Source organism: Lonchura striata, chromosome 28 (genome assembly GCF_050655825.1).
Source record: "Lonchura striata isolate lonStrDom1 chromosome 28, ASM5065582v1, whole genome shotgun sequence".
NCBI classification, from domain to species: Eukaryota; Metazoa; Chordata; class Aves; order Passeriformes; family Estrildidae; genus Lonchura; species Lonchura striata.
In genome coordinates, this window is record NC_140730.1 from 7,307,852 (window position 1) to 7,335,528 (window position 27,677).

At 44.3% G+C, this 27,677-nt stretch overlaps 1 protein-coding gene across 6 annotated transcripts; it reads right to left on the reverse strand.

The window, feature by feature from the left end:
• Positions 1-1,073: 1,073 nt before the first annotated feature.
• On the reverse strand, positions 1,074-26,208 carry LOC110469444 (excitatory amino acid transporter 4). Of its 6 annotated transcripts, XM_021528180.4 has the most exons (12): positions 26,070-26,208; positions 15,442-15,699; positions 14,445-14,582; positions 13,455-13,659; positions 12,570-12,612; positions 11,700-12,040; positions 9,300-9,533; positions 8,066-8,260; positions 7,510-7,644; positions 6,006-6,109; positions 3,763-3,789; positions 2,111-3,094 (listed from the first exon to the last, which is right to left on the reverse strand). In XM_021528180.4, exons 2-11 carry the CDS (start codon positions 15,653-15,655, stop codon positions 3,785-3,787), a joined length of 1,614 nt encoding a protein of 537 aa, XP_021383855.1. In that variant the 5' UTR covers positions 15,656-15,699; positions 26,070-26,208; the 3' UTR covers positions 2,111-3,094; positions 3,763-3,784. The 6 variants fall into 6 exon arrangements, with proteins under 6 accessions (XP_021383854.1, XP_021383855.1, XP_085418859.1 ...); XM_021528179.4 differs by lacking the exon at positions 3,763-3,789 and having other exon boundaries at positions 1,074-3,094; XM_085562733.1 differs by lacking the exons at positions 3,763-3,789; positions 9,300-9,533 and having other exon boundaries at positions 2,923-3,094.
• Between the last annotated feature and the right edge of the window lie 1,469 nt (positions 26,209-27,677).

The following is a 27,677-nucleotide window of genomic DNA, read 5'->3' on the forward strand; positions in this document are numbered from 1 at the left end:
GTGGAGGGAATCCTAATACAAACGTGTATACTCTAACAAATACTCAATATCACATATATCATATCAGAAATGGCACGAAATATATCTACTACATATAACACTGTTCAAAGATTAAATTAAATTTAAAGATTCAAAGGAGCCTTGAGACTTGTCTCAGTGGTATTTGGTGAAAAGACAATAGGCAATGGACACACATTCAAAGACAAGAAATTCTATTTAAACTAAGAAAAGCATTTTTACAATGGGAGTGATTGAGTGCTGGAACAGTGTGTGGAACATGCCTCCTTGGAGATGTTCAAAATCCAATCACACAAAGTCCTGAGCAGCCTGCGCAAGTTATTCTGTTCTGAGCAGAGGGATTTGACTGGGGATCTTCAGAGGCCCCTCAGCCAAACTGCTGCTACCACACAGGAGTCTGCATGGCTGGGGGGGCAGGAGGGGTGGGCTAGATTGCAGATGTACCCCAAGTAGACTATTAGACCCTAATGGCCCTGGGCAGCCTTTCTTGGGACCCACACCTCAGACCTGCTCATAACTTGTTTTTGTTTTATGATCTGACTTCCGAGTCTGTGCTGTTGCCTTTCTTGGGTGCTGGGGGACTAGGGATGCTCTTTCCCCAGCATCCCTGTTATTCAGCTTGATTCTTGTCCCTTAGGGAACAGAAGAAAAAGGGGTATCAAGGGGAGAACAGCTTTCACTTTCTGCAGACACCTTGCCATTAATGCAACATTTTAGCAAGTAATGTAAACCCATTATTGTTTAAGCCTCTGAGACCTCTTCCACATAACCTTTTTTGGGGGTGGATTTTCCAGATGGAAGTATGTGCCTATGTGCTGTCTGGTGCAGATGAAGCAAACCTCATGTAGCTTTGTCAGTTTATGGACATATGCCAAAGATGGCATCAAAGAAGAATCTTTGGGGAAAGGCCTTGTCAAAATCTGAGATTGGTATTTCACCCATGAGGTAGGCACATGGAGATAAGAAAGTATAATACATAATGTGAAAAGTCATGTCTCTGACTTTGGAAGGTCACAGTACTGAGGAAAAATAATACAAAAAACATAATGGAAAAGTATTGTGGAAAAAATTCCCTTTATTTTTCAAATATGGAAACTATCTGTATTAAGACTGCAAATAACAGCATGAAGAAAAAGCCCTCAGGAATTAACAGGGTCAAATTGCACAAATGCCATGAACATACTGTACAGTACTGATTTCCAGTTCTTCTTTGGGCAGAGCAGAAAGACAGTTTTCATGGGCAGCTCTGACTCCTGGAACAATGTGCAACATACATAAAGTGGCATGCGGCCTAACTGAAAATCCATATTCTTCCTGGACTTTCTATCTTCAAATTAGTATTGAAGAGGTATGTCCTTATTCATGAGCTACTTGTGTATTTAGCATTGATAGCTCTCTGTTTCATTCCATCTCCAACCATTAGGAAGAGATTTGTTTGCAAATAGGAGAAACTTGGAAAGTTCCTGCAAGTAGAAGCAGCAGGACTTCAGTAAAGACTGCATAAGCTCACAAGTATCTGGTAATTTTAAAAGACAGTGGATAAAATTATAAAAAACTTTTCAATTATCCAGTTTTCAAGGCTGAGTTAGTACAAGGTCAGCACTGGATTTGGAAGAAGTACAAATACTTTAGTATTCTTGACTGAGCTCTGAAAGCTTGGCCTTTGCCAAGACTGATGCAGTGTGGATGGGGGTCTTTGGGACATGTACAGACAAGGACACAGTGCAGAGTTTTTTTATACATCAAGAAGTTCTCATTTCATCACCAGAAGGTGCAAGTCTAAATTGGCATGCATTGAGCTCCTTTCTGGGAAATCTGGCTTTGAAAGACTAATTTCTGGAATGAAGTAGAGCAACCTTAGGGTGTTTTTTAATGTACGGGGTTAAATGAGTAAATCAAGGTGGGCACCAAAATGAAATATGCAGCTTTTCACATTACAGTGAGACTGTAATATTGGCTTTCCATTTAACTCTATGTATACATATGTGCTGCAGCACGCACCTTGCAGGGTGGCTGCGGCGGGGGCACGACTGTTCCCTGTGAGCTCTGCAATCCCAGTTATCAGCAGGGACAGACAGCGATGGCACAGGGCTTGGGGTGGGACAAGATGGATTTATTCCTGGGCCCCCAGACAAGACTGGGGCGGGGGTGAACAGAAGTATAAGGTGGGGCAAATACACAGTAACAAACGGGGTGCCGAGGGCAACAAAACAGACACAGAACTCTGGAGAAGAGGGGTAGGGATAGGGAGGATTGACAACTTGGAAGGGAGGAGGTTAGGGAAGGGCTTGGGAAAATTGGCAACTGGTAAAGGGAGGGGATTAGGGAGGAAAACAGGGGGCAAACATGGATTCAAAGCAAAACACACAACAACACATATGATTGCACACATGCACCTCTTTCATATATATGTATAGATATATATGTAAGTATATGCAAATTTCTGATAATATTTTGATGTTCGGGGACTGTAAACAGACAATCTCAATCATAATCTGGTTAACAACATGGGTAAACACCAGAGCTAAAAGCTATAAAGTGAATTCTGAAATTCCCAAAGGAATACTGGTTTGCATTGTTGGAAAATGAGGCATCTACTTGTTTGTGCTCTGTTAATCTTGTGTGGAAAGCAGGAAATCACATATGGCAAGGCGTGGTGCATACCGCTTTGTGGGAACGTCTGTGAACATGTGGATGCAATGTGATATGGAGAGTCCCTTTTGTGATATGTGTACATGTCTGCTAACAAGAACTGAAAACAGGTTAGACTCCTGCTGAATTTTATTAAAGTATCATTAGAACCCTTTCAGGTAGCCTTTAGAAATTATTGGGTTGGAAAGACCCTTTGCAATATCTCTAAGCCAGAAAGCACATGCATATATTATAAAGCCAGAAGGGACCCTTATGACCATATAGTCTGTGTAACCCAAGCCATAGGACTTCCCAGAATTAATTCCCATTTGAGCTAGAATCCAATCCAACAATCTTCTGATTCATCCTTCAGTTTGCCCTTTTTATACAGGAAGTCACTTCAGGATTAGAATTCAATGTTTTCTTGAAAAGTTGGACAAGTAGTCTGAAAAAAAAAAAAAGAAAACCAAGAAGCAGTTAAATATGGACACCTTGAAATTACTATACTTCAATAGTAATAATTAACTACAAACACAAGCTGGGAAATTGCTTGATATGCAGCAGTCCTGCTTAATATGATGTGGGAATTATCATGTATTACCACTGGACTAGGGTCAATGCTATCATGCTGTTGTTAAAAAATAAAGTACTTCATTGGGTTTTATAAGCAGATCTCTTCTTTATGAAGGTTTAGACTCATCAACTGAGCAGTGTTATTGATAAGCTAGTGCTGTCTTAGCTCATTATAGATACAAGCTGATGCAGTATATCTGAAAACTCTTTGATTAAGATTCAGTCCTCAGATAGAGCCATCTCATCAAAGTAAACGTCTAACCTTGCTAAGAGTGAGGATAGGATGAACAGACTTGAGTTTCTTTCTATGTATGCATCCGGGACAGTTATCCTGATCAGCCGATGCATAGCCTGCTAACAACCATGGTAACGTGAGTCCAAGATCTAAATCTTAATGTACAGGAAATATTCTTTTCTCAGTGCTCAGTAATAATAAATCTTTAGTTGGATTGTTGTGTCAAATTTTAGTCATTCCACTTCAAAAAAGATGTAGAACAGCAAGGAGAATGTCCAGAGGAGAAGAACATGAATGATTATTACCTGTGGTATATACGGGATCTGTTTAGTCTAGAAAGGAGAAGAGTAGACATTATAAAAGTATTCAAACAAGATTAAAAAAGTGTTACAAAGAGAAGGATCATTTGTTATCCAGCTCACTCGCCTCCTGCTAGAATAGATCTCTTGTCAAAATAAGCAACCTGCCTTCCACAGACAGCAACTTGCTGCTGCCTTACAATCTGGAGTAAGCCACTACTAAACAGAACTACCAAACACTTCTAGTTACCCTGTTGTGCAACCTGTCATACAGGAAAAGGATGCATTTGTGCATTTATCTCAGGTTCCAAATAATTGTCCAGCCCATAAAAATAGAATACTCTGCCTACAGGATGTAGAATGTAGCAGCACCAATATATAACCCTGCAGTTTCTGAAAAACTAAAAAGACCCTCATGATCTGGCTTTGAACATCTCAAGAAATGTGCTTGAGGAAGCTTTGTTAGTGCTGGGGAGGGCAGCATGGGCAGCTATGCGGTTGTGATTGGCAAAGTTGACTCCAGCAATGACGCTGAGGTCTTCCTTCCATGATGTGCACCTCTGAGTGTATGGATATGGCTAGGGATGAAAAACATCAATGTGTAAAGCCAAGGTAGAGGGGTGTAAGTGACATAGTAGGTTGGGAATAATAAGCAGATCTCAAATTAAACTGGCCAGTTTAGATAGTACCTTGGTGGGTCAGGAGGCTGCTCACTGCTATTCCTGCTCTTAGCCATTGTTACAAGCAGGACAGGTACAATGCAGCAGCCCCAGCACTGTGGATAATTAACACCTTCCTGGTTAAATTATTGTCCTGTCTTGTCAAACCAAGACAATTATAGACATTCATTTTTCTGGATATTCATGGACCTGGATGTTATGAACAAGTCCTGGTAGTCCTCTTCACTGGTGTGAGAGATACCAGCTATATTCCTGGCCATGCCAGGGAAGGGGGAGAAAGCATGGATGAAGCAGGTCCCTACTTCTATCTTTAGACTCCGAGATGTTATGGATGTAATTTGAGTTTATGTCCAAGTGTGTTAAACAGAAGCTGAATTCCATTTGGTAGGAATTGAAAAATATATCCTGAATTTTTAAGTCTGGGATCTGGCAAACCTGTGCAATCTTTAAGATGTGATTTGTCTCTGCCTACAAAAGATAAGGATGTTTAGAAAGACAGAAATGTTTGAAAGCATATTTTAGAGCAATGTGACTGAGGGGAAGTCACTTCTGAAAATAGGCAGAGATGAGCACAGGAAACATTTCCTTAGAAATACTGTGATGAGGAGTAAAACTGTTTTCTGAGCAAATCTTGCATGGAAGGGAGTCATTCCTGGCATGGATGTACCACCCAGCTGCTCAGATGGGCAAATTGTTCTTAAACTTTGTGTTTCCCCTCCTGGTTTCAGCAGGATGAGAACAGCTTGCTAAAGAGAAATGAAGTTTATTGGGTTTTGGCAGACCTTGGTAGAGGGGAGAGCTGTTTCAAGACTGAATAATGGATATAACACATTTTTTAACTGTTTGCTTCTTTCACAATCCTTTAGGATCTTCCACTAATGAGAATCCTATTGATCCCTATTGGTGCTACCAGCCAGCTGTCCCTGCTATATGATCCCACATTCCTTCAGGAAGTGGGTGACTCTAGTATCTGCAACCAAACAGGTTGCCAGTGGAGTTCTCAGGAAGCATCAAGTGCATATCTGTGCAAACACCAGGACTGTGAGCAAGGAGGTAAATGCTAACATTTTGTTTGGGTGAAGGTAGTAACCAAGTGAAGACTTTGCAGCTGTATCTTCCAGGACAGAATTACAGCAACATTTTGGTGCCAGTCCACAGATGGTGGTGTTCCCAACTCACCTGGCTACTTATTTCAGAAATAAAGGAGCTGCTAGTCCAGCTCTTTCACTAGGTCTTCCTTACTCAGGCCTAACTATTTGGCTTCATAAGAATGACTAAATCAGGCTTTCTTTGCACTTTAATTTTCTCCTCTTTAATGCCAGTTAGAGAGAAATAAGGGAGCAACGGGATTAGGGAAGACTGCATGTGACAGAGGTGATAGAAAAGTGAGTGTCTTGCACAGTGGATCTTTCTCTGGACTTCTGTTTCAAGTTTTCACTTTTTACAGCATTAATCTGCACTCTGATGCCCAATTTCACAGTGCTGTCTCCCTCCTGGAGTGCCTGTGGGTGTCATTCTGTGGGCAAACTAGGTGGGAGAGCTGGTTTTTCTCCTCTATTCTGGAATTACCAAGTTCGCAGTCTTGTGCATCCAGCTCATGCCGGGAGAGATGCTCCACAATGCCAGCCCCCAGGGAATCCCCCAGGACATTCGTAGTTGTTCTAAGGCGGTCCCTGAAAAATCAGAGAAAAAAACAAAATAGAGTTTCATAGGAGCAGCTAAGGGGATAAAGATTATTTCAAGAAACATCTTCAGTGAAACTTTTTTTACTTTCTAAGTCATTCTAATAATGGATACTTCAAGCCTGACAGGAAAATTACTCCCAAAGAACCTTCCTTGATTGACATCTTGAGCTCAAGCTTCACATTCATTCCTGTTTTATTGCATTCTCAATTTCTTACTGAAAAGTTTTGGACTTGACACAAATGAAGATGAAGGTTGCTGTGTTTATACATGGACACTGTCTTTTCCAAAAGCCTTGCTGCAGACTCAGATGGCTTCAACACATCTGTTTCACTTAAGTTGCATTTTGTTCTATAAAAAGTGCTGAAATTCTGGTGCAATCCTGTAACAGCACTGCTGTGGACACCGATTTCCTTAACATGGACAGTGTGCAGTAAGACAAGGTACCAGATTCTTTGTGCAAAATAGCACATCTAAAAGACCCTTTGCAATGAGATATTCTCCACAACCACAACAATATGTCAGAGCTGCTGAAGCTGTCACCAGTCCAGCGTCCCATCAGATCCTTCAGTGGTAATAGTGGAACCTGATTGAAATAATCTACTCTGAGTAAGCACGAGAAGTAACCTGGCTTATTAGGAGGCAGGGCTCTTCCCAGACAAGTCTGGTTTTATGCACAATCCACAGGAGAAATGAAGGTGTTCTGCAAAACTGTTTCCAACTGGTCAGCCATGGCTGGGAGCAGAGTTTGGCTGCTCTGGCTACAAACCAACAATACAAGACAGAGAAGAACAGAGGAGAACAATGACATATGTATCCATATGTCAGGATTTTGGTATTTGAGAAGACAGAGGTGGGACTATGCACAAATGCATTCTTCAATATGGCTTCTGAGAGCACTTCTATAATATCACTTGTCCCAAGTGATTTTATGTAAAAGGAAAAGAAAACTGAAATGTAGCAGATGAAACATGGCTGACTAGCTGCACGCATGTAAACACTCTTTAACTTTGTACAGCCCCGTCTCATCCCTCTTTCAGTGTTTGGTAACCCAGAACTATCATTCTGTAGTGTGGATTTTCTTATTATTGGCACAAATTTTCCCTATGACTCTGCAGATAATTTCTGGATGCATTTTAAATAAAACAAATGGAGGACATTCTGTTTGGTCACCAGGCTGACCAGCAAGTGACTTCTGATGCCTTGAGTCACTGAAGCACATGGTGAAGACTCCAGCATGGGCAGAGAGGGCTACTGTGCAAAGGTCTCAGGGATACACGTGTGTTTTAAGCTTAATGGTACAGGTTAGTGAGCATGTTTTTAGCAGATGTAATCTGTCAACACTGGCAGGAATGCACAGAAGTGCACGCCTGCTGGGCAAGGAACTTACAGAAACCAGTCCACAGCGATGATCAGTGTAATGTCTTCAGTAGGCAGCCCCACTGATGTCAGCACTATCACCATTGTCACCAGTCCTGCCTGGGGAATACCTGCGGCTCCAATGCTGGCTGCTGTGGCAGTGATGCTGGAGAGAACAGGAAAGCAAGGCTATCAGCAAAGGGAAGAAAACAGCTGGTCGTATTTGCAGAAATGTCAGGAAGTAGCTCAAACTCATCATCGTCTTGGCTGCTTTTCTGCCCTGGTTGCCATGAAGGATAGTGATACATGGGACATCAACACAATGCCAGGCTGCCCCTGCCAGACACCTCCTCATAACAGACTGCATACCACAGCTTTTCCTAAGACCTGGACATGGGCTCAAGTGGCACCTCAAAGACATGATGCCTACATGTTCTTTGACACCTGGATCTGTAGTACAGCCCTTCTTTCCCATACTTTTTTTTCCTTATTGTCTCTTCTGAGCAAAAGAGGAACCTGACCATACATCAGACAAGCCAGTAAAACTGAAACCCTTTCTGTAGTCCCAAAACTCTTTTAAAAGTCACCTTATTGTGATGATTTGCCCAAAGTCAAGTTCATAGTTGTTGACTTGTGCAATGAAGATGGCTGCAAGGGCCTCGTACAAAGCAGTGCCGTCCATGTTAATTGTGGCTCCCACAGGCAGCACAAACCTTGTGATGCGCCTGTCCACACCATTGTTTTCTTCCAGGCACCTGAAGGTTATGGGCAGAGTCGCTGAGCTGAAAGGAATATACAAAACCACATGAATTGCATTTATGCTGACTTTGGAAGAAGGACTAAGCCTCTGTCTGGTTTATGACCTTACCCGCCTGCTTTTTCACCCTGCCATGTGAACCAGAGGCCAGAAGCTGCTAGAAAAAAGAACAGTCTAAGCAAGGCTTCCTCAGAAATGATGCATGCTGAAGTTGAACATTCTGACATGGCTTTTCTCAGGGGGTTGGGACAGGGGTTGTATAACCCTGAGGCTGATGATGCTGGTATAACACCAAAAGAAGGAGGATTAAGGGTACATAGGGCAGAGTCTCAAGGCCAGAACTCCTTTTTCTGCTATTAAAAAAACTTGAGCCCTTTCTCATCCCTCCCAGTCCATAAGACAAGAATGACACATGTTTGAGAATATATCTTGCAGAGAAAGCAAAGAACCCTTTCTGAGAGAGAAAATGAGCAGGAAAAATACTATGAGTTTTCCTATGAGAATGTATGTGGAAGAGCCAGCTATGTGCTTGCCAGGACACCACTATAACAAGAAACATAGCACTTAGTGAAACAACAGTTACCTACCATCCGTTGCTTTGGCTGTCTGACATGGCAGTGTGAGTCATTGAACATACTGGTGTTGATGCTTTTGCCCAGGTCTCTGGAAAATTTAATGACAGCTGCATACAGTCTTTTTGTTTGTGAGAGATGGACGTGAAAATGTGTGCAAGTACATGTGTGTGAGAGGTATGTGCATGTGGAATAATGCTTTGATTCAGCAGAGTATTTGTCCTGAGCTCCGCATTTCAGTGGTAAGCAAAGTTACCCTCATGTTTGGTCAGGAGGAATATGGGCCATTCACTGATGTTCAGAGCTGGTCATATGAGTAGGGCTCCTGAGCAGGGCAGTGGGAACCTTCCCACTGCCAAATTAGTTTGGCTGGTCCACTGCAAAAAGCCACTAGTGCTAGAAATTGTGAGACCACAGAGCTGCATTGAGAGCAATGGAGTGCTGAGATGTAGTATCTACATCAGCCCAAACCCCACTCCTACATAGCTATACCTGGAGGAGGTGCCCAGGGCTGTGATGAGAGCCTGCAGGAGCCCTGCAATGAATACCCAGGGGTTTCGGTGAGTGACAATGAAGTAGAGCAGAGGCAGGATGCAAAGGGCGTGAATAAGGAGTCCAACGATGACAGTGAGCGTGTACATCCCCAGCTGGCCTCCCATCACTGCTAGGTCATCCATCTCCAGGATTTTGCCCGCAATTAAAAACATTATCCCAACTGGAGCATACCTGTGACAGAAGCACAAGGCCGATGGTCAGGACTGCCTCCCTCACTTTCACACCAGCTTTAGCACATGCTGTCTGGATAAATCCTCAATAAGCCAGCATACCATAAGTGCTCACTGAGCCTAATCACTGGATTACACTGCTGGTTTCTTTTCTAGAAACTTGTAGAGAGCTGGGAGTTGTTCATCCCATGGTCAAAAATCAGCTCTTGGTGCATGCCTGGAGATCTCAGCACTCTCTTTTGCACACATGGGCAGTGGTGGTTTCCTCCTCCTTTTGGGTTTTCTACATTTCTACAGCACTCTTTATAGAATTGATAAGGAAGGTTATGTAGAGAAACCTTCAGAGTCCCTTCTTTCCTAACAGAGCTTGGACTGACAGTATTTTTTTTCCTGAGAGGCACAGGAAAGTACAGGAGAAACAGGGGATCAGGGAGTAAAAACAAGTGTCCTATAGGCTCTGGGATATCAGCCTTGCTATTGTCAGATGCTCACATTTAGAGAATATGAACATCTAGGGATTCCAGATCTGGTGTAACAAGGACTGGACACACCAACACCTGTAAAAGCAGCCATGGCTCATATAACACCTCATTTTGAGGTATCCCACTATCTTTTCCATTCCTCATGTCTTTTTCCCCCCATCCATAACAATGCAGCTGACAAGCAGCACTGAGGTTACACAGAAAAGAAGACATAAGTGAGATATGGAGAGAATCATGAGCACTAATACAATAATCAGACCAAAGAAAACACCAGCTCCATGGCCACATCTCTCAGGGCTGGGACTCTGCAGCTCAAGAGTTCACATGCACCTCATGCACAAGGCTCAGAGTTCCACATGCCAAACTCCATCTTAGCCCGGGAGGTTTGGAAAAGTTTCAGGAAAGGATCTAATAAATATTTCATTTCCTCTGACCTTCCTGTTAGAACACATCCTTGGCTGCAGCTACTGGTCAGTTCTCCCCAGGAAAACAAGATCTTGGGAGGTGGTCTGCAGACTGTGGCTACAGGAAGGCATGCACAGGCAGTATCCCAAGTGTAACCAATGTTCTATACATAAACACCCTGCCTTCCTTCATCTAAAGGGAGTTTGAGGAGGGGTGTCAAAGGTCTCTGGAGTAGTGTGAGGTCTACTTGTTCCACTGTGCTCATGCTTTTGCTTCTGTGCCCCCAGGCTCTTACCTGTTCTTAGGAAAGCAAAGTCCCAAATTCTGTTTCAGACATGAAGTAAAAGATCTCAGGGGCCTGGGGCTTCCCAGCATCTCCTATGAGCTCAGGGATTCTTTCTCTTTGTGCCTTTTTCTGTAAGGCCTGTCCTGCTGTGCTCAGGACTTTTCTCTGAGATAAAAGACTGTGACTTATAAGACCAAGGAAAGGAAGCTGGAGTGATCTAAAATGGGAGACGGTGTCAGGCTGTCAGATTTCATCCTCATCAGATATTTGCATGTATTCTGCCAATGCCTCATCTATCCTGTTTTGCAGTACCTGACAAAAGTTTGAGCCCTAACTGAGTAAAAAGCTTAAAATAACAATATTTGGTAAAATGCTGCCTCCTAGATTAGACTTGTCTCAGGAATGCCTTGTTTGTCTGCACCATGTGTCATAGGCAGCCTTACACAGAAAGCAATGAGCAGCTGAGCTCCAGAGGAGTCATGATCTGGGAAGAATTTGAAAGGCAGTAACTTTGAGCTGATCCTCTCAACCCAGCTCAGCTCTCAGAGCTACTGCTTTACTGCATACAGCTGCTACCTTGAAAGCAGGAAAGGGGAAAAGGGTTACTCTGATTCATAGCTAAGTCAGACTTCTGGAACACAGCTGGAAGGAAAGCTTTTGGTGAGAAAGCCCCACACTCTACTCCTGTTGGTAAGGCTAAGAGAACTTCCACTCCAGCTCTCTGGTCTTCCAAGGATGTTTCCAGAAGCCTCAAGAAAAACAATTCCTGGTGTACCTGATATTTCTAAGGTAAAAAACAAAAAGAACAGGAAATGAAATGTGAACAAATATCCCATCCAGACTTTTCCCTCCAGCTTGATGGAACCAAAGTAGAGCTGTGCCCATCTGCTTTTCCTGTCTTGTGCATGAAATCCTTAAAGCTACCCCCACTTCTCATTGTGTCAATGGAAACTGCACCTGCAGACCTCCTGCTCCAACCGGCTGTGCTCCTCACCAGATGATAATGGCCACCAGCCTCATGATGGCTTCGTTGAGGCAGTTAAAGAACTCCCGCAGGGCCCGTCCCTTCTGCTTCATGCTGCCGATCATCAAACCGAAGCACATGGAGAACACTACCAGCCCCAGCGCGTTCACCCCATTGGCTGAGCCTGGGATGGGAATGACTTCTTCAAAGGTCAGCACCTCGGAGATGGTTCCCAGGGCATGAGTGACATTCTCCATGATGCTGGTGAAATTCTCAGGCACAGGGATCTGAGTGGTTGCCACACCTGCTGTGGCATTGCTGCTGTGGAGGATGGTTCTGGTGAAGACCCTGGTGCTGTACTGAGTCTTGTACTGAAAAGACACAGATTATCAAATGCACTCACAGGCCCCAGTCCAGATGATCAGGACACATGGTAGGCTCTTATATGCTCTGCCTGTTCTCAAGGTCCCCAGTTTAGTGCTTTCACCAGAAAGGTCAGAAAGTTCATAGAGCAGAAGGTCAAATGAGACCATTAGAGCATCTCATGTTGCTAGGACTGAGATATTCTGGCTTCTCTGATAACACTTTGTGCTACTTCTAAGGGCACTAACACTGCAGAAGAGACAGATTCTTGGAGATTCTATTCCATATCACTGCCAGTCCAAGCCTGCTACCCAAGATCATGCAAAACCCTTCCTGCCTCTGTGGGATGGAAGGGAGGTTGAAGCCCCCATGTAAAGACAGTTTGAAAAGCTTGCATGGGGGATGCTATAATATAGACTAACATCTGCAGTGCCTCCTGCAGCAGTCAGACCTCAGGAATAAAGTGCTATTCCATCCCTCAGAGAAATAGATAGGACCATGGTCCAGGGCACAAGGTGCAAAGATGAGATTTCATACCTGTTTGAAGCAGGCTTCTACCAGGTTGGGTGGGAACATATTCCTGCAGTAGATAAAACAAAGAAAGAGTTATTGTCCTGTTGAACTAGGAAGAAAACATGGGCTTCTTGGCCAACTTCTTTGTCCTGGAGCAGTGCCTGAGGTCACAACTTTCACAATGTCCACTTAAGCCCCTTTGGTCTGACTGACAGAAGGGAATATGCTGATCTGGACCCAGCACCTCTTGCAACTTGTCAAACTTCCACTACATGTTTTCAGACTCCGGAAGATTATTCAGGTATGTGAAAAGAGCTGACACACATACTGCCCTGGGGTATAGGTACATTGTAAAACCATCATCAAACCCAACCAAACCTTGAAACAATACCACACTACAATGATTAATACCCTGCCTTGCTCTTAGCCTCACCTCTACAGGTGTCATGTGAGCTCTCTGTTATCCTGTACCTCAAAAACATGGCTTTATACCACTTGAGATGGTACAGCTTTGCAATTCACTGAGTAAGGTCAAGGCAATGTCTTGGGACCCACTTCCTTGATTTCCTTTTGTCCTTGAAGATGGATATTTGGAATAGCCTTTGCCAGGTGAATTTCTGAAAGGTAGGTAGCCCACTGATGGTTTTCATTACTTGCTTTGTTGAGCACACCATGACCTCTTACATTAATACCTCTGGGGAAGGGCTGGACTCCAGGCTAAGCACTCAATCAGAGTGGCAAAGCCAGTTAGCTAGACTAAGCTAGAAGTAGTACACTTGCCAAGACTCAGCCATTAACCTCTTTCCCTAAGACTGTATGTCTAAAGCTGTGATACTTCAAAAGGATGCTCCATGGAGGAATGTAATCTCACTGATACGGTCTCAACATGAGGTCATCTTGATAACCTACCTCACCAAGTCCATGAAGGCATCAGTGGTCTGCACCTGCTCAATTCTGCCTTCTCTGTGAAGGTTGTCCTTAGATCCTTTTCCTGGATGTATGATGATCACCATGAAGATGCCGATGAAGACAGCTATGATTGTGGTCACCATATAGTAGATGATAGCCCGCATCCCCATCTTCCCAGAGACTCTGCTATCCAGTGAGGCCATTCCTGGGATGTCACACAGAGAGACAATGTGAGGAAGCCTATCATCTTAGAGAGAAAGGGAAAGCTTGAGGAAGATTCAAAGGGTGCAGGGCTCATTCATGAGTTGGACAGGGAGCTAGGGTCTCTAGGAAGCACAGCCTACAAGGAACAGAATTTGCAGTTCCAGGGTGATGTTGATATGGAAGAATGTGGCTTGTGGGCATGAAGAAGCATAGAACTGGTGGATCTTAGTCTGCATTTGGGAATGTAGCAATTTTCTTCTAAAGCTCTCAGAAGGGAAATAATCACCTCCTAGTACATTGGGCCTTTCAGTCTCTAATGGTGGGATATTTCAGCAGGTGGAACACCTTGCAGTCCCTACTGCTGTCTGAAAACTTGTCTGTCTATCATGTCTTACTTGAGGATCTGGGTGAAACAAGCCCTCCAGCCGGTGATCAACTTCAACCCTTTTGGACTAACCTTCTATAGGCTGGAGAAAACCTGAAATTTATTTGGGTAGCAAACTTGAAGACAATTGAGGATTAAATCCTTGTTAGTGCTGGGCATTGGAACCACTGCATTGTGTTCTCCCCAGTCTTCTGAGAAAGCACAAGGTCTTCTGCTTCTCTGCATTGTTACTAAGCCAGCAAGGGTGTCAGTGTGGATCATGTTCCCTATGGCCGTAGATGCAGCCTTGTTACTACTAGCCAAGCTAATCCAAGTACCTCCAGCTGGGTCATGAAGATGTACCCGAACAACAGCTTTGCTGACCACTGTCTTGGCTGAAAGCAGCAGAAAGTACTTCTCACCTGTAATCAAGCTAGAGACAATGAGAGGAAGAACCAACATCTGGAGCATACGCATCAGCAGCTCACCAGGGAAGGAGAAATACTTGATCTGGCGATAGGTCAGCTGGTAGGGCCGGAGTGAGAAGGCCAGGATAATCCCTGTGGATCAGCAAGGGATGAGAACAGAAATGGGACAGTGTGATCCAGTGGTCTGTGTCTCAGCCTACAATGTGATTTTTCTCCTTCTCATTTACTCTCAGTTCCTCTTATTTTCAAAGGAACAAATGCTCATTTTCTAAAAGGCTATGATCCAGTTTTTATGGTATGCTCTCTCCCCTTCTGATATATTGATGTATAGAGGAGTCTTGTGCAAAACCATAGGTCTCCTTGTTCCCTGTCTATTGATCTTCTGGAGTCTGTTCCCAGGAAGCACATGAATACAAAATGCTGTGATGAGGGATATGATCTCATAGACTAAAATAAGCGTGACTACACAGTTCAGATTCTTTGTCTACCCACTTCTTAAAGTTGAGTTCAGCTAGTTAGAGTCATGTAGTCTGGATCAAAAGCTATGGACAACCTGCTATCTGATAAGCAGATTTTATTTGCATTGTATCAAGGCCATTTGCAGCATTTCTGGTCCTGTCAGGCTAAAGCTGTGGGACGAATCTGAAAAGCCCTTGTGCCTACAGCTGCACTCACAAGATACCTCTGAAGAAACCTAGATGACTTGTACAAGGATTGGTTGAGTTGGACCATCAAACTCTTTCTATTGTAGACTGTTTCTATACTGCACTAGAAAGGATCAACAAGGACTCCCTCCCACATAAACACTCTCTGTTGGGTCTCTTGTTCTTGCACACAAAAGTACTTATGATGTGGGCAGCACTCTGAGCTGCCAGCTCATCAGCTTCAACTCTTCAGTCAAATTGCTATGATAATATAAAAATCTTTGCAAAATAAAGAAACATTTCCCCATATTTATAAAGGGTGCCTGGTGCTGCCACCAGCTCCATACCTAGTAGGACCGCAGCAATGGTGAAGAGGACGAAGGCATTTCTCCTGAAGAAGCTTTTAGTGCTCTCAGCAGTGATGCTATGCATGCGTTTCTTGGCCCGCGCCGCCCGCTTGTGCACAGCCTGCCGGAACCGCTGCACGCGGCTGTCGGCATGAAGCCGCTTGGCTGCATCCTCGTTGAGAAACAGGCTGTTGACGTGGCTCTGCTCACTCATGGTCAGCACAGCTGCTTAGTCCTCCAGGCACAATGTTGCCTACACTGGGCAAGGAGAAGTACAAGCAGGAAAGCATAAGCTGTGGCACATCTTGCCTTCATCTTTAGGTCACTTCCCTGGAGCCTGCTTACGAAGGTTTATTTAAAGTTGATTAATGACCATACTCTGACCATCTGCAAGGAGCAGCCCTTGGGGAACGGTATATAAAGGGCTGCCAGGGTCTTGTCACTACTGCTTTGGTGCCTCTAGAGAAGCTCTGGCTGCTATAGCACCCAACCTGCACTGAGGAGTCGTTTATGTTGGCCCAGGCAGCCAGAATGGGCTCCACAGCCACCCAGGCTTGTTCAAAGTTTGACCACTTTGGAATGGAATTAATTTTTATCACCTGGCAACAAACCCCTTTCCCATACACAAACTCTTCCAATCAAAACCAAGCAGCAAACAACATTTCTGATGTACCTCCAAAGTGGACAGGTCTCTACCACAACAAATTTCCCCTTGAAAGCAAGTGGCACTGGCTGTTTCTGTAGAAAGGAACATTATCCTCTTGCCTTACATGGAGTCTGAGGATAAGACTTTATTTACTGACTTTTCTTTGAAACACAACAGGACTTTCAAGTAGTATCTCTTGTCAAACTCCACTGATGGGATTATCCTGATGATCTGTCTTCATAAATACTAAGACTGAAATCAAACATACTCCAAAGAAATAAATAAAGAACCAATTCTCCTCCATTACCAATTGGCTGAAAGGCCTGGACAGTCTACTGTGCTTTATCTGTTTAATTTTTACTGTTATTTCCATATTCCTCAGAACAGAAGAACAAGGAGGCTACACTGGTAAATCAGTCCCCTCTAGAGTGCTAGAAGGCACCAACCACCCAACAGTTAGCATAATGAGGAAGATTATTGCTTGGCTATGCAGGTGCCATTTTCCTTCTGTCACTGTGCCTTGACACATGGAAGGTCTGAAAATTATTCTTATTCCCAGGAATTTGCAAAGGTAATACAAACCTAAATGAAACCAAAGAAGAACTAAGTCACCTTAGCACATCAGCAAGTGCTGGAAAACCTTCTTTTGTGTTGCAAGTTAAATAAGGGCTAGTCCATTTTTAATCCTAAATTTAAATAAAAGAAACCCTCACAAATGAGACTATGTTCTCTATAAATTACCCACCTAGTATCTTCCACTTAGACCCAGATAAATGCCTATAATGAACTGAAGACATTACCTTAAAGAGGAATGTCTTCGTGGTACAAGATTGCAAGGTTGTGCACAGAAGGTGGAGATCAACATCTATTCTGAGACAAGGTTTGTTTGCATAGATACTAATGCCTTCATGAGGTTCAGAACAGCAGACACACCTCAGGTGGCCCAGCCAGGTCACTCTAAGCCTGCACAAAGGCCACTGGCAAAGATGATGTGTATTTGCTGCAGGAACCTTGCAGTGCTGCTGTGGTCATTCCAACTTTTAGGTCAGAAAACAGCATTCCATGGATTTTGATCCATGCATTCCATGGATCAAAGAACTGATGCTTGACCAAGCATTCCACTCCTTACTATTACCATTACCCCATTTTTATTTGTTGATAGAGACAATACACACCAGACTGTGTGAAAAGTTTGCCTGTCTTACTCCCTTTCATTGCCAGTCCTGCTTTTCACAGCTACATGTGAGAAAAAAACCTGCAAGATTCTTTCAGTTCATTGAGCTTGTGCCACCTGAACCTGACACTAGGTTTAGAAACTATGAATTCAGTCCCCTTGTGTCCCACAATAAACTCATATAATTTATAGACTTCCATATAAAGAGTTGAACAAATGACCCAGAACAGGTGACATTGGAACACACCTAGGTGGGTTTGAATGTCTCCAGAGGGAGGCTCCATGACCTGCCTGGGCAGCTATTCCAGTCCTGTGCTACCCTCAATGTAAGGAAATGCTACTTCATGTTGAGGAGGAACTTTTTTGTGCTTTAGTTTCAGGCCATTACTCCTCATTCTGTTGCTTGGTCATTAGGACTTCCTAATGTCCAGTCTGATCATCCTCTGGCACAACTTTGGACCATTCCCAGTTGTGCTGCCCCTGGATCTCAGAGAGAACAGTCCATCGCCTCCCTCTCCACATTCTCTCCTGAGGAAGCTGCCAAAAGCAATGCTTCCCAGCCTCCATTTCTCTGAAGGAGACAAGTCCACAGCACTCAGCTGCTCCTTGTAGGACATGCCTTCCAGCTCTTCACCAGAAAGTTCACCCTCCATTCCCCTCCTCTGGACATGTTTGAGGACCTTCACATCCTTTTTCAATGTTAGGGTGTCACTGTCGAGGCAGGATGGGAATGAGAAGACTCTGACTCAGAAAGCTACTGAGAGTAAAACTCTGATTTATTCAAAATACATTGCTCTTTTATACAGAGCTTCGTGAGGACCAACTCCATTGGTCCTGAAGTGAAAACAACCCACAACAATTGGTGCAAAGTGCTTGACGCACAGCGATAGAACTTAACTATAAACAATGTGAATAACAGGAGAGATAAAGAATTATTTACATTCTTCTCCAGCTCTTTCCCAAGCTTCTACCTTGCTAGAAGCTCTCCGTTTCTCTCTTTGACTGAATCTGAGACCCACTTTAGGACCTGCACACAGTGTTCCATGTGAGGCTGAGCAATGCTGACTACTATGGGATAATCCCCTCTCTGGACCTGCTGGTCATTCTATGTGTGATGTCTCCAGCATGCAATTTGCCCTCTCAGCTGCCTGGGAACACTGCTCACTCCTCTTGAGCTTGTGGCCAATCTGCACCCCCAGGTTCCTTTCTGCTCTTCAGCCACTTCTCTCCCAGTTTAGACTTGTATTCAGTGTTACTCTCTCCCAGCCACAGAAAATAGTACCTGGACTACTTCCATTTCATGCCTGAGATAACCCAATGCTCCAATTAATCAAAAATTTCCTTGTTCCTCAGGAAAGTCAGTGGCACCTCCCAAACTTGTCAGCAAGTTTGCTAATGGGATATTCAATTCCTGCATCTGGATCATGGATAAAAATACTGAACAGTACTGGCCCCAGTGTTAAGCCCCAAGAACACCAGCAGTGACCATTCACCAGTGCCATTCACTACAACCATTCAAGCCCTGCCATCCAGCCGACTCTTCACACTGCACACCATCAACTTGGCCCTCACACAGCTGGACAGCTGTCCAGAAGGATGCTGTGAGGGACAGTATCAAAAGCCGCACTAAAAGCCAGGAAAACGGCATGCATCACCTTCTCTTTATCAACTTGGGTTGTGACCTCATCCTAGAAAGAAATCAAACTGGTTAGAGAGGACTTTTTCTCTGCAAACCAATGTTGAAGATGGCATTATTCTTCAAATGCTTTTCAGTAGTATTCAGTAGGACCATGTGGAGACCTGGGGGCATCCCCTGAATTGGGGAGACACAAGAAGCTTTCCTCCAAAAGCCAATAAAACCCTATTGGCTCCTTCCCCTGTTCCTATGTCAGTTCCGGTGTCCCTGAGCCACTCCCTCCCTATTCCCTGACTGGACCTTATCTTTGTACTACCCCGAGACCAGGGACAGCCCCAGCGCCTTGGGAGAGAAAAAGCCTGGACCCTCCATGTGTGTGTGTGCCTGGGAGTTGAACATCTCTGGATACCATGCAAAAGCCCTTTCTGCTTCTTTACCCTGGACTTTATTAGCAGCAATTCCAGCTGCAACAGGACCTTCTCTAGAATTTTTCTAGAAACTGAGGTTAGACTCACCACTCTTTGTGTCTTCCCTTACACCTTTCTGGTGGATTAGAATAACACTGGCTTGATTACCAGTCAGCAGGGATGCCATGTGGCTTCCTACAGTAGAGCAGATGGCTACCCGAGGCAATTAATTTCCAAAAGAAGAACCACCAGAGGAACTTTCAAACCCCAGACACTCTTCTTACTCCCAAACCACTCACTCTTCATCAAACAACACAGCACACATTGGTACTGTGAAGTATTGTCTTACTTTGACATAGAAAGCTCCAAACAGTTTAGTGAAGTCAAAGTCACATTGATTACTCTACGATCACCCACCACAGATTTTCTACATACAAACCAAACTTCTCACATGCTGTGGTGACCTGAGAGGAGACCCATGTTAAGTAGGGAGAAGTAGGCTCCCCCTCATGCAAACCTTGCCTTTCTTAGAGCTGCACCATACCACAGCAATGGCACAAGTTTCCTGTACAGGGAAGGTGGGAGCAGAACCCACAGATATAAAAGGACTCACCCATTTTTTTCTCCAGATGTCTCCCCATCTATGTGCACTGGAAAATGTAGTTTTGTCCAAGCAAAATGAGATTTCTATTTTGATATGAGAAAGTACAGTATTAATCATTAGAGTCCATGTTGGACCATGTGTTCATCTGCCTTCTTAGAGCAAACGTTATTGCACAGAAGGAACTCATCAGCAGATCTTGCTCCTTTGATGTCCCCACCCTCTTGCTGACTTGCTCCCTTTCTCTCTCTGCATATTTTGCAACAGAGCAGCCCTCTCCACAGCACATTCTCTCTGTGTCACTGGTCTGGAATTGTGTAAATGTTCCCTATCGAATGAGCAGGAAATTCTCAGACTGCTGCAGTAAAGTCACAAAAATTCTCTTGTCAATGGCTTGGATTTTCCTTCTTGTGAGGAAGAAGGTGGTTTTGCTCTCTTGGTGAAGGTTGTTCTATCTGTAGCTGCTTCACCAGTCTCCACTCTGCCAGAAACACTGTTTGAGAGAGTATTTTTGGAGGTAACTTCAAGGTTTGAGCAGGGAGCACAGTATATTTTGCAAGAAAGATCAGTGTTGCAGAACAAATGCCTAGTTCCTGGCAGTGAGGTTTCACATAAACAGAGGATTTTTAGCTATTTTAGAGGTATCAGTCTGATGCTGGTGAAAGTGAAAAATGGGAAGGAAGGTTTCTGCATTACATTTTTTCCTGCTCTTTGCAGATTTTTCTGTGGTTATCTCCCCATCTACCCAATGAGATTTCCAACATGAGGGGAGGAGTGCAATACAGTTTAAGCACTTACAAAGAGCTAGAAAACAGGGAAGATCTGGATCAACTGAGATGCATCTGTTCCAACTTGTACTGAACATTGAAGAACATCTGTCCTCTTTATCTTTTGTCTCTGTTAAAGTGGTCAACGTCAGAAAAGCCAACATCAGCAAAGCATCCAGTGTGCGGCATCTTCCTGTGAGCATGTTTTCAAGAGAGAAGATATTAAAATTTTGGTGGAAGGTAGATTGGAGATAGCCATGGCACACTCAGTGCTGGAGGACCAAATGTGGGAGCATCAGGGCAGGTTTGCATCCCCTTCTCACAAATTGTATAATTTTGGTCCCACAAAGTTCTACACTCAAAATCTGAGAGTAAAATATTCTACACACCAGAGAAATTTCTTGAAATATTATCTTGAATGTAATCTTTGACTACAGGTTCCATAAAGACACAGCCTCCCACATTTTGGCCATACCCCTCTCCCAGAGAAAAGACAAGCTTGTTTAAATGAAGAACTAGGGAAAGAAGAAGTAAAAAGCAATGTTCAAATGCATCTAGTTGAAGGAAAACCCACATCAGTAAGGACATGGCTTCAGTGTCAGATCAGTCAGGGTTTTTAAAAACTTTTGTAAATGATTATGTATGAAAGGTTTTTAAAGCAATGGATATGAAAGGGAATGAAAAGGGAGAGCCCTTTTTCATCATTACTTGTGGTGACAAGATGCCAACAGAGATTTCAGTTGTGAGGTCCAAAAAGAAAGTGTGCAGAGGGCTGAGCTGTTCATCTGCTCAAAAGTGACAGGAAGAATGATCTGCTTTATGCTTAAATGAAAAGCAGTAAACACAGAAAGAAAAACTCTTAATTCTAGTTTCTTTGTGAGTTAACTCACAAAGAAACTGGAAAGATCACAGAAAAGCACAGACTGACAGAAGAAAGAACTAGGAAATATTTGGGAGACATTAGGGGACAAAGAAGAAAATATTCCATCCCTGAGAGGATGAGAAGTAGCTGGGACAGAGTTCATTTTCCTCCTAATAGTTGGTACAGTGCTGTGTTTGAAATTTAGAGTGAGAGTAATCTCAGACATTGTCTTGTGATAAAGGGAAGATGCCAAGACAGGAATCTCACTTGTGGAATGATACAAGTTTTCACATTCCAACATTAAATGCTTGAAACTTGTATTTAGAAACCCCTATACATATCTTAAATATTGCTACATCACAACAGAAAAAAAAAAGAAATTATTTGGACAAATTTCAAATTGCTTGCTGAAGGAATTTTGGATTTAATGCAGATTCTAGGAAAGCTGCTGTGAGTCTTCAATTACTTACTTTCTTTGTTGTGCAGGCTCAGCTTCAGAAAAAACCCAGCCAAATTTGTCTGTTATAAAGATATTTTACTGTCATCACTGAAATGTTCCTGCATTCAGTTATTCAAACATCAAGACGCAGGCTGCAAGTATTTATATGTGTTTCTTCATGACTGCGAAGTTTTGCACTGTCTGTATTAAGACAATTTGCATCCATGGGAGCTCACAAGCAAGCTCCTCCTGAGTCGTGCATGTTTCAGACTATCAGCAGAGGTGAAGGTCAGACTTTCCTTAGAAATGCAGTCTGTCCACTGGGCAGGCAGGTAGACTCTCAGTCTATGTGTTCCACGGTGCTGGGGTAGCCCTGCAGAGCCCCATGGGTGTGGTGCCGGTCACTGGGCAGTACTGGCACAGTGCAGAGCCCAGTGTTGTGGCACTAGGGCTGCATCTGGAGGAGATAGATTGCACCTGCATATGCAGATCCACACAGCATGCAGTTCTGCAGAGAAGGCAGAGTTCCACATGGAAAACATCTCTCAAGAGGTCAGGGCAGTGGTGCTGGCAGAGGAGGTCAGTTCTGTGTAGCAATGATACATTCAGTTTCTGCCAGGGAGAATAGACAGTTCTGCTGCCTGCAGAGAAGCTGTTTGACTGTTTGGAACTAAAGGGGATTATTCTCTGTTTCGCGTGAGCTTCTCATGCCTTCACACTGCTTCATGACAAGATGAGAAATTACATGTAGGGAAATAAATCTACTTCATGCCTGTATGCAGCTCTGCCCTCATTTCAGAAACATGCAACAGCTCCGAGGTCACAGAGAAGCAAGTGTTCTGAGCATGGGCTGGGCTGCAGAGGTCTCTGGCCTAGCTTTGTCCAGGTAATGATCAGAGCAAGGCTGTGGTAGATGAAGAAATATATCTGACTACTTTACATGGTCCAGATAAAACTCAACATCAAACCCCTAATAACAGTTTCTTAAGACCTGCATCTGGTACATCACCCCTGGGACCACAGAACTCCCACGACATACCAGGTGGACCAGCACTAGAGCCCAGAAACTCTGCTGTGCTTGTGCCAGCAGGTTGAGAGAGGTGATCCCTCCCCTCTGACTCAGCACTGGTGAGGCCACAGCTGGCATGCTGCATCCAGGTCTGGGTTTCCCAGTATGGATACAGGGAAGAGAGTCCACTGAAGGACTGTAGAAATTATGATGTGACTGGGGCATCTCCCATGAGGAAAGACTGGGAGATCTGGGACTGCTCAGCCTGGAGGAGAGAGGGCTTAGGGTAGGTCTTATTAATGTACACCTCCGTGGAGGGTGTGAAGAATTCAGTGCCAGACCTTTCTCAGTGTTGCACAGTGACCATGAGAGGTGGCAGACATGAACTGAAGTACCAGGAAATTCTTCTTAAGCATAAAGAGAGTCTTTGTTGCTGCAAGACAGACTGAACACTGGGGCAGATTGCCCAAAGAGGCTAGCAGAATGTTCTCCATTCTTGGAGATATTCAAAAGCTGTCTGTACACAGCCCTGAGCAACCAACTGTGACTGACTCTGTTTTGGGCAGAGGGATTGCACTAGATGATGTTTAGGGGTCCCTGCCAACTTCAGCAATACTGCGGCTTTCCTTCTGCTGATGTGCTGTGAGACAAAGTTTTACGGGACTTTAGACATCCTGTCCATGGCAGTGTCCTGGAGATGATTTACATTTATAATTAGCGCAGGGACATGGTTGGTTCTCCACTCTTCTCTCACTTTCTGACCCCTGCAAGCAGTTCTGCACTGCACTGAAAAACAAGAAAATGCTACCTCATTGAAACAGCCAAATGCCATTTGTGACTGTTGGACAGATTGTGAAGACCCAGGGGTGACCCAGCAGAGGGGGAGCCATCAATTAAGTGGATCCACTGTGAGATACTCCTCTGGGAATGGAGAAGGCCCTGACCACTGGCAGGACATGGCATTACAGGGCACTCTTACCATAGTGTGTGGGATTGGAAAAAACAACAAAAATTTCATATGAAGACTGTGTCTGCCTTCTTGCCCTGTGCTCCACTATCTCATGAGGCAGAGCACAGCTGCCATCTCATGCCTGCTTTCTCTGCCCTCATACAACATGTTGATACAGCTTTCTGATTACTAATGTTTCCAAGAGATATCAGCTGATGATCAAATAACCTGTCCCAAGAGAGGCAAAAATCTGCATGTTCAGCACAACAGAGAGCTCCATTCTTCAGAGGGTTCAGGCACTTGGCTGGAACAGGCCTAGTTGTCAGTACTCAGAAAAGACAGATGGGAAACAATGACTGAAATGCAGCTGCTTTACACCATTGTCCCACTATTGCTAATGTCTGTGTAGAAAAACACAAAAAGGGATTAATCTAATTAGCCAGTTTTACTCCTGGGACTGGCAGAAGTCAGCCAAAATAGAAATACCCATTGCAAACCCTCTCCCAGGTTTACCAGCCTCCAGGGGCTGGTGGAAGAGAGGCAACATAATCCCAAGACAGCAGTGTTTGGTACAGTGTGTACCATCAAACCCTGCCACGGGCATGGCACATGGCACTTGGTCAAGCCATGCTGCTCAAAGGATGACACTGGAAAAGCATGTCAGGTGTCCCCCTCAATAACAGCTGACCCTGGCTCCCTCTTCCCTCTGCTAATGCAACCTTTTTTTTTTAATTTTCTGAAAGCCAGACAGTCTGTGAAATAACCAGCACTTGTTTTTCTTGTCTCCAAGGAAACTCTGCTTTATGCTCAACATCAAAACCAACAGAATTTTCAGTGAGGGACATCTCTGCAGGTGGCAGCAAGGAAGCACCCAAAGTAGTAGAAGAAGGAAAAATCTCTGCAGAAGGAGAGGTGCTGGAAAGAATTATGCACAGCTAGGCAGATATGGAAAGGCAAGGTAAGGGGTCCCTGAAAAATTTGTGTTAGTCTTTCTGAGGTGGACTTTTGGTGCTGGGTCACCAAGGAGAGGAGTTAAATAGCCCATCCTTACATGGTGGGAGGGGAGGCTCAGTGCTTATGAGGAAGTGGCATGTCACTCTGCTCAGTGGTCTGAAAGGTGCTGTTAGCAGGTCTTAAGTTCTACTTGCTTTTGAGCAGACCATGGGCACTCCTGAGTGGGAAGCTACAGTCCCCCTACTGCCAGCTGAGTAAAACAGGTTCTTTGTGGGGTCTGTCTTTGCAAAGATGGCAAAGGAAGAATAGATGTCTCCACTCCCACCTGACATCCCCCCATCAGTAGCTCAGTACCTGTGATCAGGAGCATTAAATCCAGCTATTGTGCTATTGCCTGGGCTTTTTTTTTTTCAGTCCTGAGGACCAGGTTCTCTATCCTCACAGGGTTCATAGACTCCCCTTGGCTGAAGTCATCCTCACCCCTCATGCTATTAGATCCTTTGCAGCCTGGCCCATAGCTTGCCCTTGGGAAGGGAAATAAAAGCTGAAAGCAGTGCAACCAATGTTCAAAATTTCCATTTACAAACTGAACTCAGCCATCTTTGTTTTGTTATAGCAGCCCCTGGAAGGGCTTTATGCTTAGTAGGGCATTTCTGTTTCTTGATACCTGTCAGGCAGCTACCTCCCGGACAACTCCTACCACAACAATGGACCCAGGAGGAGAACAGATCTATTCAGGGCCCAGCCCCTGACCCATCTCTTTGGGAGAACACCAGATAAAGGGAGAGTAATCTGCAATAGGCAGGAATTTCAGCCCAGCTGAGCTCTACAACGACAGTGATCACCAGCGGAGCAGTGGGTTTGGGGCCTAAGTACAATACTGGAAGGACAAGTGCCACTTTCCACAATGCTCCCTGCTCATGCCAAGGTCCTGTGATAAGGTTGTCTCGCTCAAGCTTCCCACCAGGCATTTAACCCCACCCCAAGACACAGAGTCACATTTTTAGAGCACCCTACACTGGACTCCTTGTCAGCTCCCTGGACAGCTCCCTGTCCTAAAGCAGATGAGAGCTATCCCTGCTTCTCTCATGCACATGCCCAAGGAAATCTCCTGCCCTGCTTCAGCCCCTGGTACTGGCATCACTCTTATTCATGCATTCAGATTCACTGATAAAACAACTCACCTGGAACCAGTGCAGGTTGCCAAGCACAGAGGGAAGCAAGTAGTTTTTGTCTTGGGGGATTATTCTGCGCTGTTTCGTTCTTTAATTCTTTCAAAGGCAGGAAAAAGGATTTTCTCCCTAGAAAAGTACAGTGTTAGCAGAGAGCTCTGAGCAATACCTCCTGAGAGAGAAAAGGAAGACTGTATATGCTCAGGATACATGGCAGAAAGGGGTGGGGGAGTGGCATGTAGGAGGAGACAGAAAAAAATCTTTGATGATTGCACCAGACCAGAGCACAGAAAGCACCTGTCATCAGGAGGTTGCATAGAGCTCTTACTGGGTTTCACAGTACCAGTAGGTTAGCACTTTCTTCTGCCTCCTCACACAAGCTTCAAGGAGAGCTAGCAGTAGCAGAGATCAGGGCAGCTGTTAAATGAGAATCAAATCTCATCCCCATTCCACTCCTGCCCCTTGCAAGGACTCCTTCCACAAGGGAGGCTGCATGCATAGGTCAAGCCAGTAGCAACAGCTGAGTACTGGACAGGCAGGTCCTTCATGGGTCCAGTCTGTGTGCACAGGACCTCTGAGGTCCAGACACTCCTGTGGTTTGTACAGATCAGCTTTAGGGGATAGACATGTGTCTGTGCCTCAGCCAAACTGCTGCAGCTTCTCTTCGATGTATTAGGCATATCTTATGGAGGAATCCATTCACTCAGCATGCAAAGGAAATACAGTAGCTGTACAATCTGTCAGGGAAACAGACTCTGCTTCCAAGGAAGCAGGCAAAACTTCCACTGCTCACTGGTTTCTTAAATATTGATTCCTGATGCAGTTTCTTAGATAAAAGTGTCACATTTCAAAATATTGATCAATGCACTATGTCAAAACCACAAATCAGGTTACAGGTGTGGACACCACACAGCCCACTCTGGCCTCTGAATGTGGCGGAGTGAAAAATTATATCCAAAAACCAAGCCACAGCATCAAAATTACAACAGCACCTCTGTTTCTAGCCCTACCGAATATGTGACTTACAATGGAGGCAGTTGTTTAATGAAAGTAGCATTCTCCTTAATTCAGGTGGCCCCACTGTCACGGTTTTGCTGTGTGCTCTGGCTTTGGCATACCAAGGCTAATATGTTGCGTCTGTAGCTGGAGCTTGCCACAGAGTTTGAACTCATCTAGTCAGGCATAGGTCAAAGGCAAAGTATCATGTTCATTTTACAGATTATGCTGGAAATTAATTCCCCCCAAATCCTGTGTCCTAATCAGCTCTGTAGGAAGAGGAGAACTGGTCCTTTTCAGCCCAGGTTACAGAGAGCAACTCCCAGCACCAAATAGCTTTTTCAGACATTGATCATAGAATTGTTTAGGTTTGAAAAGAACTTCAAAATCATTCAGTGCAACCATAAATCAAGATGGTGATTAGGTGCGACTTTTCTCAATGAGCCATTTGGAGTCATGACTGTGTTTGTCATTCTCCTTGTTTAAACTTGCTCCAGACACAAGCCATCGCTGCCTTAAGAGACAAGGACACACTTTCTGAACCCAATAAATTGCTTGGTCTTCACACAATTCCATGGCTCATATGGCACTAATGACCCTAATCTTCTTATTGAAGGTTCATCA